The sequence below is a fragment of the Microtus oregoni genome, unplaced genomic scaffold, assembly GCF_018167655.1.
Source record: "Microtus oregoni isolate MIOR12 unplaced genomic scaffold, Mior012 000040F_ref0000088, whole genome shotgun sequence".
Taxonomy (NCBI): Eukaryota; Metazoa; Chordata; class Mammalia; order Rodentia; family Cricetidae; genus Microtus; species Microtus oregoni.
The window spans coordinates 13,423,217-13,436,553 of NW_024543207.1; the positions used below are offsets into that span (position 1 = coordinate 13,423,217).

The window sequence follows — 13,337 nt, forward strand, 5'->3', positions numbered from 1 at the left end:
AAAGATAAAGTAGATATAAATATTGTAACTACAATTCTTGCTTGATACCTGTTTTGTTACATGTAATTTTACTGTGTTAAAGTTAAAAACCTTCTTTTTATCTAAATAGAAAAGGGAAAATCGTGTGAGAAGTCCTTATGTATATGTCTTGCTTCTATTGGGTAATGAATAAAGTTGCTTTCAGCCCATGGCTTAACACAATATAGCCAGACTGGAGGAGATATATGTAAAGAGAGAGTAGGCAGAGTCTGGGAGAAGCCATGTAGCCATCCACAGGAAACAGATATACCAAAACCTTTTGGTAAGCCACAGCCATGTGGTGATACACAGATTCATAGAAATGGGTTAATTTAAGATATAAGAATTAGCCAGAAATATGCTTAAGCTATTGGCTAAGCAGTGATTCAAATAATAAAGTTTCTGAGTGATTATTTCAGGCTTAAGAGACTGGGAACAAATGAGTAGCCTCCAACAACAGGGTCAGTGTATTGTCCACTGATGATAAACTACATGATAGCCTGAGAGCCTAAAGCAGCAACAGTTGTCTCTTTTGGTTCTGGGACTGGACTCAGCTGCATTGCTCTGTGACTCATGACCTTAGCTAAAATGCAAAAGCAAAAGCTGAAGTTATCTAATGGCTGGCCTGGGTAATTTTGCCATCTCACTTTTGCAAAACAGCTGTGAAATGCTTCAGTCATCTTGTAAACAAAGTCCCTACAGACATTCTTGTTAGCGTGAGCAATCATCTATGGCACTAGCGCTGTCGGCCACTAGCTACGGTTGATTGATGACATTGTCTCCCACATCCACATCGCTGCCGTCTCTATTTGCACTTCATTCCCTTCTTGAGCCAAGGGTTTTACTACCTTGTCTCTTCATCTCCATTATCTTTGTTGGAAAGCCTTTGTTTTTCCCTATAGATTTATTTATTTTATGTGTATGAGTATTTAGTCTACAAGTATGTAATGCATGCATGCCTGGTGCCCACAGAGGCCAGAAGAGGATAACAGAGTTCCTGGACCTGGAATTACAGATGGTTGGGCGCTGTCAGGTGGGTTCAGGTAACAAATTCCAGGTCTATCTTTCTTTATTCAAACATCATCAGTGCTTCCTCATGGATTGTATATAATGTTTGAACTTTTGATGTGTCCAATAAATATTTTACCTTGTAACTTCTTTCTCGTCTCTTATGTTTCTTAGTCTATTAGTCAACCACCCTGGCTATTCTGTGTTTCCAGAAGGTGCTGTGCTTTCTTATTCCTCTCACCTTTGCAGGTGCAGAAATGTTTTCATCCTAGAGAGTGATGTCAACTCAAGGCTCAAGCTGTCTTCTCCTGAAAGTTTTCCCTGTTATCCTTACCTCCCTTCCTCTTTCACTGTAGATTAGACTGGGAGACTCCTTTCTTGTTCCTTCTCTGAAGATCTATTAACCTCCTGTTTTCTGGGACTCACAACTCTTATTTTTCACCTAGTCTTTTTGCCACATTGTTGTATTTGAATTTTCTACATATTCCGTGACAGTCAAACCATGCTCTTTTTTGAGGTTTCTGGTAATTCTTACTACGGCTGTACTGGCACATAAAGGAGTTTAGTAAATGTTTGTTGATCCAAAGTGGCAACTTTTCTTCTTCTGCTAGGAGCTACCGATTGATATTAAAGGTAATGTGATTATGTACGGAATAGATTGGGGCCTAATATGTCCTATAGCAAAATAGTTGAATAAATTATGGCATACCCATATCTAATATTTTATAGTTACTATACAAGTTCTGGAAAAGTCTGCATTAAACTCAAACAACCCTGATGGATTGTTAAGGAAGAAATGCATGAATAATTCTCAGGCCATGATATAAACATAGACATGTGCACATGTTTGCATACATTATGCAAGCAGCAAGTATGGAAGGGTGAGTATTAAGCTGCAAACCCTGGTTACACTGAGCATCCCTCATTGTAATGAACAACAAATAGACAAAAGCATGAGTGGTGATAGAAGTTAAACCCAACACCAGATACAAATGTATAAACAGCAAAGATAAAAGATAAGAATATTACTTCATGGCTAAGGGAAAAGCTTACGAAAATGGGAATTTTAGTTTTCGTGTGTATCTGTTACATTTTCGTATGTGTGTGGAAATAAGCCTGTAAAGACAGAACAGAACGTTAACAGTAATAATTTATGGATGGCAGATGGTTCTCATGGCTTTTCTTTGTTTGTCTGTGTTGTGCAATATCAAAACAACGGCCGCACCTTATTTGTATAAGAGAAATAAATTTATTTCTAAAAATAGAGGAAAGTGCATAAAAACTGGCACCATTAAGATGCTTGTTATGTGGATCCCTATGACTTGAAAACCACAATTGTGTGAAATTGTTATAAAATGAACCATTTGAGAGCAGCTGATGCAATAAAACATTTTTACTCCTTTTTTTTAGCAACGGCTGAAAGAAGAGAAGGAAGCCAAGAGGGCTCGCCTGGATGGGAGGCATGACTATCTGTTTGCAATTGTAGCTTCCTGTTTGGACCTGAACAAACTGGAAGTGGAAGATGCCCTCCTTGAGGGTAATCAGGTAAGAAACCTTTGCATCCTCAGGGGTCTGTGGCAAGAACCCATGTTCTGCCTTTGAAGAGGTTCCAGCCTAATGTGCAGGGGCTCTACTGGGTTAGGCAGAACAGACTCAGAACTCCCCAGCTCTCCTCGTTGAATAATGAATGGCACTTGTAGTTGTCATTTGAGTTCTACTGTTTGATGACAATGCCAGTATCTCTTTATAACCAAAAAGGCTGAATTCTTGAACCAGTTTGGGACCTGAGGCTAGGGAGTGAAACCATCTTTCAAGTTGCTGATTTATGTATGTATGTATGTATGCAAGTCTGTATATATATATATATATATATATATATATATATGTATGTATGGATGTAAGTTTAAAGTATTTATATATGTTTGCATGTATGTATTAATTTATTTTTATTGTTTAAAAATTTTGTACATATGTATAATGTGTTTTGACCAAGTCATCCCACTCCCTCCCTTTAAGTTCCTCCCCTGTTCCTCCCACTACTATTATCTTGCATTTTTTTTTTAAATCCACTGAGTTTACTTAGTGCTGACAGTGTGTGCCTGGGTGGGGAACTATCATCTACTGGAGGTACCTCTCAGGGATCGTAAAGAAAGAGTCTTCCTCTCCTTGCAGCTATCAGTCACCAGTAGCTTCTTAGCTAGGAGTGAGTCTTCCTGACCACCCCTCCATTCCATGCTAGGATTTTGTGTGGCCTGAGCTTGCACAGATCTTGTGCATGCAGTTATAGCTATTATGAATTCATAAGTATTGTAATTATTCATACTCCTGGCTCTTATAATATTTCCACCCATTCCTCTGTGATGATCCCTGAGTCTTGGGTGAAGATGGTAGAATAAAGAGGTTCTTATATATTTGTTTCTTTATTTCTTTCTCTTCTTCCTTTCTTCTTCGTCCCTTCCTCTCCCTTCCTTCCTTTCTCTCTCCCCCCTCCCTCCCTTTTTCCCTCCTTCCTTCCCTTCTTTCTTTCCTTCCTTTTTTCCTTTCTATTTTGTTCCTATTCTAGGTTTGAATATTCAACTGTGCCATAATTTTCTGACTGTGTTTTTGATTTGGCATCTGAAACTAGTTTCTTCTGCTCCTAGTTTTGATATCTTTGCTAGAAATTATATTTTTTAAAAATTAGGGATGATATGTGTTTGGTAATTTGACCTTGATAGGGAAGGCAAATTTAATATGGAAGGTAAAGTTTCCTATGAGTGAGGAAGTCCTTTTAGAAGCCCTAATGAGATTCTCAAAGCTTTAACTCTTTAGACACATGACAAGAGAAGGGAGACAGAAAAGGGAGAAAGAGGAAAAGGGACAGGGAGGGACTTACATGCATTTTCTAATTAAGAGCAAAATGTTACCTTGCCTTTTTCCAGATTGAAAGAATCGATCAGCTTTTTCCTCCTGGAGGACTCCGTCATCTCATGTTTTACTATCAGAATGTCGAGGGGGCAGAAGCAGGTATTGATACTTGGCATGACATAGCCTAGAAATGTTATTCTTAAATTCATCTGAGAGTGGGAAAAAGAAAAAATGTAATGGAGGACTAAACAAGTTTCTCATGCCTTGGAATATTAAGGTTGTGTTGTGGGTTGCGTATATGTTGTGGTGTGCATGTGTGGTACATGTGTGTTGTATATATGTGTATGATGTTGTATATGTATGATGTCATGGTGTGTATGTGCGTGATGTTTGTATGATGTTGTATATGTATGATGTCATGGTGTGTATGTGTGTGTGATGTTTGTATGATGTTGTATATGTATGATGACATGTTGTGTATGTGTGTGATGTTTGTTTGATGTTGTATATGTTTGATGTCATGTTGTATATGTGTGTGTGATGTTTGTATGATGTTGCATATGTTTGATGCATATGTGTATGATGTTTTTGTGGAGTGAATGAGTGGTATGTGCATGTGTAGTATATGTGTGTGCTTTCTTTGTGGTATTTATGTATGGTGTGTATAGTATTTGTGTATATGTGTGTGTTGTTGGATGAAGCCTTTCTAATGACAGTTGGGCTAGACACCAACCTGGTCACAGGAGATGGTCAGTTCAGGCTGTTGCTTGTGTTTTTGATCTTATATGTTCTGATAGATATAAAATGGAATTTCAGACTCATTTTGATTTTCATTTCCCTCATGGCTAAGGATATGGACATCTCCTTAAGTGTTTCTTGGACATTTGAGATTCTTCTGTTGAGAATTCTGTTTAGATCTGTCCCCAATTTTATATTGGATTATTTGGTTTATTGATATCTAGTTTTCTGAGTTCTTTATGTATTTTGGAAAACAGCCCTTTGTTGGATGTGGCTTGGTGAAGATCTTTTCCTACTCTGTATGCTGCTGATTTATCCTGTTGATGGTGTCCTTGACTTACAGAAATTTTTCAATTTCATGATGTCTCATTTGTCATCAACTTAGGGCCTATGTTATTGGTGTTCTGTTCAGAAAGTTGTCTCCTGTGCAATGCATTTGAGAATATTTCCCACTTTTCTGCTGGGATTAAAGGATTGTGCCACCACTGCTTGGCTTAAATTTGAGTTCCAAAACCCCCCAAAAATTCTCATTACAATTTGAATAAAAAGAATCAAAAGATAGAAGTTTTGATTTCCCCTTCAGATTGAATAACATGAGTTACACCAGGAAGTGTTGTGTTCAGCCATATCCATGCCCAGGGTGAAATTGCCTGTTCCATATAAATTGCACAGAACAACAAAGGGCTCTTGGGTCTCAACATATAAGCAAGATTTTTTTGTTTCTCTCTCATTCTCCTTTTTGATCTTTTCAGCATGGATAGTTCTTCTGACCTTGGAGCAAGAATCAGGCCCCTGAATGACTTTTCTAGACATTCTTAGGAAAAATTCTTATGGTCATTTCAAAACTGAAAACCCAATATTGACTGAAACAAGAAGAGTATCCAGTTGACCGAAACTAGTTGGTCAGACGTGAAGTGGACTCATCGTTCTTTGCGCTCACGCTCTGCTCCCTCTGACCCTCATCTGGAGCCTCTGAGGGGCTCCACTTGTGGCATGAGAGGCACTCATGATTCTCCTCTGCTTCATCCTTCATCCCAATTCAGCTCAGGCCAATCACAGTGGTCAGGCCGGAGGCCAGGTACAGGGAAGTTAACACTGCTTCTGCTGTGCTCTTTGAGCTCGTACTTCTGTGGCCCTGGTGGGTCTCCCATGGAGCAGTGCCTACATAGCCCACAGTGTGGACTGTCCTTATTAAACTCACAGCCCTCGGCCTCAGTGTTTCACAGTGCTTGCCATCTGGAGTCCCTCTGTTTTGCATCCTCCCAGTTTGCTTCTTGAGCAATGGAATGTGGCTCCATGCTGATTCTCTTCAGGGAAATTGCCCCACCGTATTCATCAGAAGCACTCACTCCCATCCCAGGCCCACTTCTCTCTGTGTATGTTGTGTGTTGTGTTTCGATTTATTGGCAACAGGCATCATATCCAAGCCTATTACATTGCCGGGCTCCAGGAGGCATAAGTAACGCACACTTTCCAGGAGGTTGGATTGAAAACCCTGCTTCTATCTAAGGGGTGCAGTTGTCTTCCCTTGCCTTTTCTGGTTCTAGCACTGGGTGTTCAGCATCTGAGGAAACCTCTCTGAGGCTCCAGGGCAATTAGACAATGAATACCTCCTTCCTGACCTGAAGCACAGCATCTGTGCACAGCACCATTGCCCACACCTGAGATTTCTGCTAGAGACCGTTTTCTGGTTATCTGTCACATTTGGTGTCTTGGTTGTCTTGGACCGTATTGCTGGTTAGACTCGAGTTCATTCATGAGAAGTGGGGTATCTTAGGAATTCTAGTGTATCTGGCTTTCCTTTTTCTGGGTCCTTTCCCAAAGTTCTAGTCAGATGCTCAACACCATGAGGAGGAAGCACCACAAGAGAGGAGAAAAATCTATTCTCAGGGCTTGGAACTCAATTTCTGTTTCACTGCCTTCTTCCAGAATTTCCCCTGAGCACCACCCCCTCATCTTAGTGGGAGTAAATTGAATCTTCAATTCACTTATGGATACAAAATTTACTTGAACCCAGTGATACAACACAGATCATATTCCGATGTACCTAACTGATCCACTCTGGAAACACTTGCTTGGAAAACAAGCATGAGCTTTCAGATCCTTCTGCTAAGGCTTGATGAGCTAATAAGTTCATGAAATTTTGTAAGTGGCTTACACACAGATTCCTTTAATCCTCACAAATATTCTGCAAAAAAATTTCCAAATAATGTTACATTAGAATAGCCTTTCGCATTTTTTTTCAATTGTGGGAGAAGCTGGCGAGATAAAGATCACCAACTGCTTTTGCAGGGGATGCAGGTTAAGTCTTTAGCAACTGCATGGTGCATGCAACTTTCTACAACTTCAGGTGTAAGGGATCTGACACCCTTTTCTGGCCTCTCAGGGGACCAGTCATAGATGTCACACCCATACACATAAGTGATGAATGGGTAACTTGTTCAAGGTCATGCAGTGAGGAAACAGATGGAGGTTGAAGCTCTGGTTCTCACTCTAGAGCAAAAACATCAATTGCTTTGCCATCTTACTTCTGCACAAGCTTGATGCCATGATATACAGACCAGCCAGCTGTCTGAACTATGATGGAAACACTGAGAACTGAGAGTCCAGAGTTTTGTCATTAGAGATGTCCTTTGACCTTGCGTCTGCCCTTTGTGGTTGGAATGGGCTGGGATAGCTCACAGGTGTCTCAGTTGAAAGCTTTAGTAGTGTAGATGTGGTGCCCAGGAGAGCTCCTGAGACACTGCGCATGTCAATCAGTGAGTGCTTTTTGTCTCCCACCCCCAGTCTCTCTCACTAGCTCTGTGATCTGGAATCTAGGAGATTCTTTTAAATCTCTTTCAGGATGAGACTAGAGATCATCCAAATGATGGCTCTGCTTGAAGCACAGGGGCAGGTCTGCCATAGTAATTTCTAGAAGGAAACTCATGCTGGGAAACAATATTGTGCACCACAAACTGCATTTTTTTTTGAGTCAGGGTTTCTCTGTAGCTTTTGTGCCTGCCCTGGAACTAGCTCTTGTAGACCAAGCTGGCCTCGAACTCATAGAGATTCACCTGCCTCTGCCTCCCGAGTTCTGGGATTAGAGGCGTGCACCACCACCGCCTGGCCACAAACTGTATTTATAAGACTGAAATTGTTTTGCATTTGTAGGACAGTTTGGCTCTACAGGAGGGGTGAATCCTGTTTCTGGAAAGGTGAAGAAACCCAAGGTGTTTGTCACCGAAGGAAAAGATGTTGCTCTTACAGGAGTATGTGTGTTCTTCATCAGGTCTGACCCATCCAAAGCCATTACGGCTGAGAATATCCATCGGGTAAGGGGACAGTCATTCACTCGCTCGAACCTACCCATTCTTGTGGAGAGAACCACTGATGTACTCAAGGGTCTAAAGCTACTTTTAGGGTTTGGGGCTTCAGTTTAGTGGTACAGTGCTTGGTTAGCCTATGCAAGGATATCAGTTTAATACCCGGGACATACAAATAAATAAATAAAAAGCTTCGAGGAAACACCCTTATTTTTTTTAAAAATATTTTTGGCATTTAAAAGGCAATTAAAAAAATTGCCTTTTGACAATGAGGAATTTATATTCAGTTTATTAGTAAATACCCACACGCCATTGTATTTCTGTACAGAGTGAGCTCTTTTCCCCACCAAGAATTCTCCTACCCATAATTTACTTATTGACAAGATTTCTAAAAGTGGATACACAACTTTATGTTTTCTGTAAAGCAACGTGCACCTATACAGGTGTTCCCTGAGTGCTAGAGGTTGTGTGACCTCGTTAATTTCTTGTAGCAAATAAATAGGTGAATATTTATAATTCAATCTATTTTATTTTTTTTAGTTAAGCAATTATAATTTGTACTAGTATACAAGTATCCTCAAACAGAATATTTTAAAAAAGGTTCACTTGCTCTTTGGTAAATTAGCGTCTTCAATGACTTGGTTGCTATGCTGCAGTTGAGGCTAATTTTTACAATCCAGGATGATAAAATGTTTTCCAGGAGGTGAGCTTTAACATGCTAGACACTGCAGACGGGGGCTTGCTAAACAGCGTGAGGCGTCTGCTCTCAGACATCTTCATTCCAGCTCTCAGGGCCTCCAGCCATGGCTGGGGAGAGCTTGAGGGACTACAGGATGCGTCCAGCATTCGGCAGGAGTTCCTGAGCTCTCTGGAAGGTTTTGTGGGCGTCTTGTCAGGTGCACAGGACAGTCTGAAGGAGAAGGTAAGAAGGAGTGAGTGGCTTGTTAAAAACAATCAGATTCTCCACAAAACAGAATAGGAGGGGTGAACCTCTTCTTACTTGGGCTTTACTTTACTGCACTGAAAAAGTCCTGAAAGTGTTTGTAGGTAATTTTAGTGTCTTCTTAGGATGTGACTGTAGCTTGCTTGAAATACTTACAGTATGCACGGCTTAATGCTGTTGGTGTCTTGGCGACTATTTCTAACTTTCTTATTAACTTCTTTATTTTACGATGTATTGCCTCGAAGACAGCCCTCAAATCTCACCTCAAAATTTTTTGTAGCACTTAAGACGTAGCAAAGAATAGGTATTATTCTTTGAATAGGTTCTCATTATTATTAGGTACCATTCCTTCATTGAGTGGTCAAGGCAGTAAAGATGTGAAGATGCTACTGAGCTCCATTTAGAGCCAAATTGACCAAAATGTGTATAGGGCCATTTATAAACATTATCTTTTTATTGTGCTCTTAATTTTAATTAGGTAAATCTTCAGAAATGTGATATATTTGAACTGACATCCCTGAAGGAACCCGTGGACTACTTGGCTCTAGCTAGTAACCCCGAGACTGTGGAAAAAACAGAAGGTTGTATGAAAGTGTGGATCAAACAGACAGAGCAGGTAATTCCCAGAAACCCATGGTTAGTCTCTGATGCCACATCACTGGGGTTGCTGCTGGAGAAAGATCCACCCTGGCATTATCATTGTCCACATATCACAGCACGTGCTCTTAAAAAGATTTCATGTAGCGTCTATTTGTTTGTTTGATTTTTGAGACAGTGTTTCTCTGTGTAGCCCTGGCTATTCTGGAACTTGCTTCGAACAGGCTGACCTGGAACTCACAGATAATCCTTTTGCCTCTGCTTCCCAAGGGCTGGGATTGAAGGACCACCACCGGCTGTAGCTTCTGTGTATGATCATTATTAAAGAGGAATAGGGCTCTCACGAAGCAGAAGTTGGTGACTTTGTTTACTTGAGTGACTAGAAGGTTACCTGAGGTTAATTCTTCCTGAGAAAACTTCTGTTGGGGAGGTTTCTAATTCATTGTGTCCTTCAAGGGAGAGCTTGAGAATTAAGTATTAACAATATTTTTTAAAGCTGGAGAGATGCTTGGTGACTAACAGCACTTGCTACGTTTGTAGAGGATATAAATTCAGTTTTTAGCGTTCCCATTAAGTGACTTAAACTGCCTGGAACTCCTTCCTGTTTCGGGGAAGCAACACCCCTGTGTGATCTCCCTAGGTCCTGAAGTCACTTCCAAATGCCCCCTCATGTACACATGTATAAAAAAATATTTAAAAAAATTTTGGAAAATTGTAAATGGAGGTGACTGTTCCGCAAACAATATCTACCTGTAAAATCAACCTGTCCGACTCTTGAAGTTTCTCGAAGTTGTGTTGTTTTGGTTTATGCAGTAAAAGAACAGGTGAGGATGTTACCTGTTCCATGCATATATACATGGAAGTCATCCCCTGAGTCATTGTCAGGGAGCGACAGTCAACTTAGTTCCTGGTTGAAATTAAAAGCAAGCAAGGAAACCAAACAAAACTGGATATGTGCTGGGTTAGTCAGAATCCCATCTTTGGAATTGTGGAGTTGAATAAAACACAGGATCCATTTAGTGTAATTTCTCCTCCTCTTCCTCTTCCTCCCCCTCCTTCTCCTTCTTTTCCTCCTCCTTCTCCTCTTTCTCTTCCTCCTCTTTCTTTTCCTTTTCCTTCTCCTTTGGCTCATACATGGTTTTCATACCTCAAATCTCACGCAATTGCTTGTTCTTCTGCATCTACAGATCCTTGCTGAGAATAACCAGCTGCGGAAGGAAGCAGATGATGTTGGGCCCCGAGCAGAGCTGGAGCACTGGAAGAAAAGGCTCTCCAAATTTGATTACCTTTTAGATCAATTGAAAAGCCCGGAGGTGAAGGCTGTGCTGGCAGTGCTCGCTGCGGCCAAGTCCAAGCTGCTGAAGGTTCTTAGCCATTTTGCTGTGACTTACAATAAGGGCGTAAGAGAGTTCTCCACCCCCAACTCCACAGAGCAATTAGGCGTCATTTTATCTGAATGAAAATCTTTTAAGACTGGATAATATTAGTCATGTAATTTTGGATACTGTGAATTGACCTTCAAGCTAAAGGCATTTGCTGGCTGTTATACTTGAATGTATATGTATTATTAGTGAGCATTGCAAATAACTAAGATATAATGTGACTGAACATGTACATGTGCATGCAACATGTAATAAATTCAGACAACATAGGTGTAGCAATCATGAAAACTTAAGCCCACAAATATTAGTTTTATACTGCAAAACAAATAATCCCAAAACTCATTAGCTAAAAATCAGTATTTTTACCCAAAGCCAGGAACTGGGGTGTAGCTTAAGTAGATGCCTCTGACTCAAGGTTCCTTTGAAGTTGCATCTGGACTATTGACTAGGTTCACACGGGAAAGGCCTGCTTCTGTGTTTGCTCAGGACATGGCTGCTCTTTGTTGGCTAGAGGCATCCTTCAGTTCTTACCACAAACACCGCTCCACAGGCAGCTGATGGGGTACCAGGCTTCCTTTAAAGAGAACTAGGAACTGTATAAGAGGGCACCCAACGTAGAGCCCACAGTCTCAAGCTTCTCCTGAGATTGATGTGGCATTGCTTTCGTCATATTAATAAATAATTAGCAGCAAGTCACTAGACTTTTCTTACATTTTGTGTTTTAGAGGAATGTCACACTTTGTGATACAATACAGTTTAGAAATGCTACCATTAAGATTGGGATACAACAAATTCAGTGTGTTATATCCTCTTTAATTTTTAGGTATCTTTCTATTTTAATGTCTTGACAAATAGTTGATAGTTAACAAATATTTGTTAGACTGCCAAATGGATACAAGTTTAGGGCCCTGGGGAAAAGGGAAATCAGGTTATAAAGGAGAGAATATGGAAAACATGAGCTTGAGACACAAAGCTAACTGCTGGCTACAGAGCAGGAGGCTGTGACTTTAAAGAACTGTGCTACCCTGTAGTGCTCTGTGCTTGAGTATTCAAAAGAAGTCTGGAAATGGAAGCCTTTGAACATTTAGTTAAAGATTTTGCTCTTCCATATCTTTCTAAGATTCATGTTTAAATGCAGGAGGCAAAGAGCAAATGAAGGCGATTAAGGGATGGGAGGTGATGTTTAGTGGCTCCTACTTTGCAAGTTCCTCTGGGAATAATTGTGTTAAAATTGCTTTTGTGTTGTGCTTAGGTTTGGTGGGAGACAGACATTAGGATCACTGATGCAGCAAATGAAGCAAAAGACAATGTCAAATATTTGTACACACTGGAGAAATGTTGTGACCCTCTGTACAGCAGTGACCCTGTGAGTTAAGGTTTCTGTCCCTTACGACCACTGGTGACCTTTTCTGCTCTAGCAGAATGGAGTGCTGGGTTTTAGCTGATATGACTATTTCTTGGAAAGGTCTTAGAAATCTCATATTCTCAGGAGTATATTCACATAGTTTTAGAAATACCTTATGTCCTCCTCTCTCTCTCTCTCTCTCTCTCTCTCTCTCTCTCTCTATCTGTCCATCCACCCACCCCATCTTTCTATCTATCTATCTATCTATCTATCTATCTATCTATCTATCTATCTATCTATCTATCTATGTTGTATATTTAAAAATGCTATATTTTATTACATTTCATATTAAATATTAAAGCTGATATTCTAGATTATACCCCAAAGAACTATGGGGGAAGTCATTCATTGATGTTCTAAAAAAAACCTGTAGCTTTAGGAAATTTCTGCTTGTGTACATTATAAAACCAACTGTTATCATAACCCACTGTCATGGAAAGCAAGCCTTTTGTATTGAAATAAATTTTGATTTACCTCATATGACTAAAACAACAAAAATGAACTTATTGTAAAATATGTCTGTGTGAAGCATCAGGTACTGTTTAAGATTTTTTTGTTAACAATAAAACTTTATTTTAATGAAAATAGAATGCTCAAACTATCACAATCAGACTTTTGCTTAACTTGACATTTCCTGGAATCTCTTCCAGATAAGTATGATAGATGCTATCCCTACACTTATAAATGCAATTAAAATGATCCACAGCATCTCTCACTACTATAACACCTCTGAGAAGATCACATCTCTGTTTGTAAAGGTGAGTGCACAGCAGAGAGTTTGTGGTCACCTAGCTGCCAATGGCCAAATTTTGGATAGTTAAAATCTTTTAGTTTGGCTTGATCTATTATCTGTGCACTTTATATTTAGGAGGGCTTAGTTTGTCAATGGATGTAGAATTAAATTCATGTGACAGGTAAACAAACCATTGTTTGTTTTATTTACAACTTTAGCAAACAAACCATTGTTTTGTATTTGCTAAAATAATTATTCTATTGTTTTATGTATTAAGAACTAAGATTCTTTTCAGAATTTTCCTATATGATTTCTAGCCTGTCATTATCTCCTACTGTGCCAATTTTAATCAAGAAGAATG

At 39.7% G+C, this 13,337-nt stretch overlaps 1 protein-coding gene across 1 annotated transcript in view; it reads left to right on the forward strand.

Moving 5' to 3' along the window:
* Window positions 1-973: 973 nt before the first annotated feature.
* The window catches only part of Dnah5 (dynein axonemal heavy chain 5), a 221,755-nt gene continuing 209,391 nt past the window's right edge, over window positions 974-13,337 (forward strand). Inside the window, exons 1-9 of the mRNA XM_041632097.1 lie at window positions 974-1,051; window positions 2,437-2,571; window positions 3,948-4,032; window positions 7,765-7,925; window positions 8,617-8,838; window positions 9,338-9,475; window positions 10,644-10,820; window positions 12,091-12,204; window positions 12,894-13,001. Coding sequence (XP_041488031.1) covers window positions 974-1,051; window positions 2,437-2,571; window positions 3,948-4,032; window positions 7,765-7,925; window positions 8,617-8,838; window positions 9,338-9,475; window positions 10,644-10,820; window positions 12,091-12,204; window positions 12,894-13,001 — 1,218 coding nt within the window. The remainder of the gene's footprint in view (window positions 1,052-2,436; window positions 2,572-3,947; window positions 4,033-7,764; window positions 7,926-8,616; window positions 8,839-9,337; window positions 9,476-10,643; window positions 10,821-12,090; window positions 12,205-12,893; window positions 13,002-13,337) is intronic.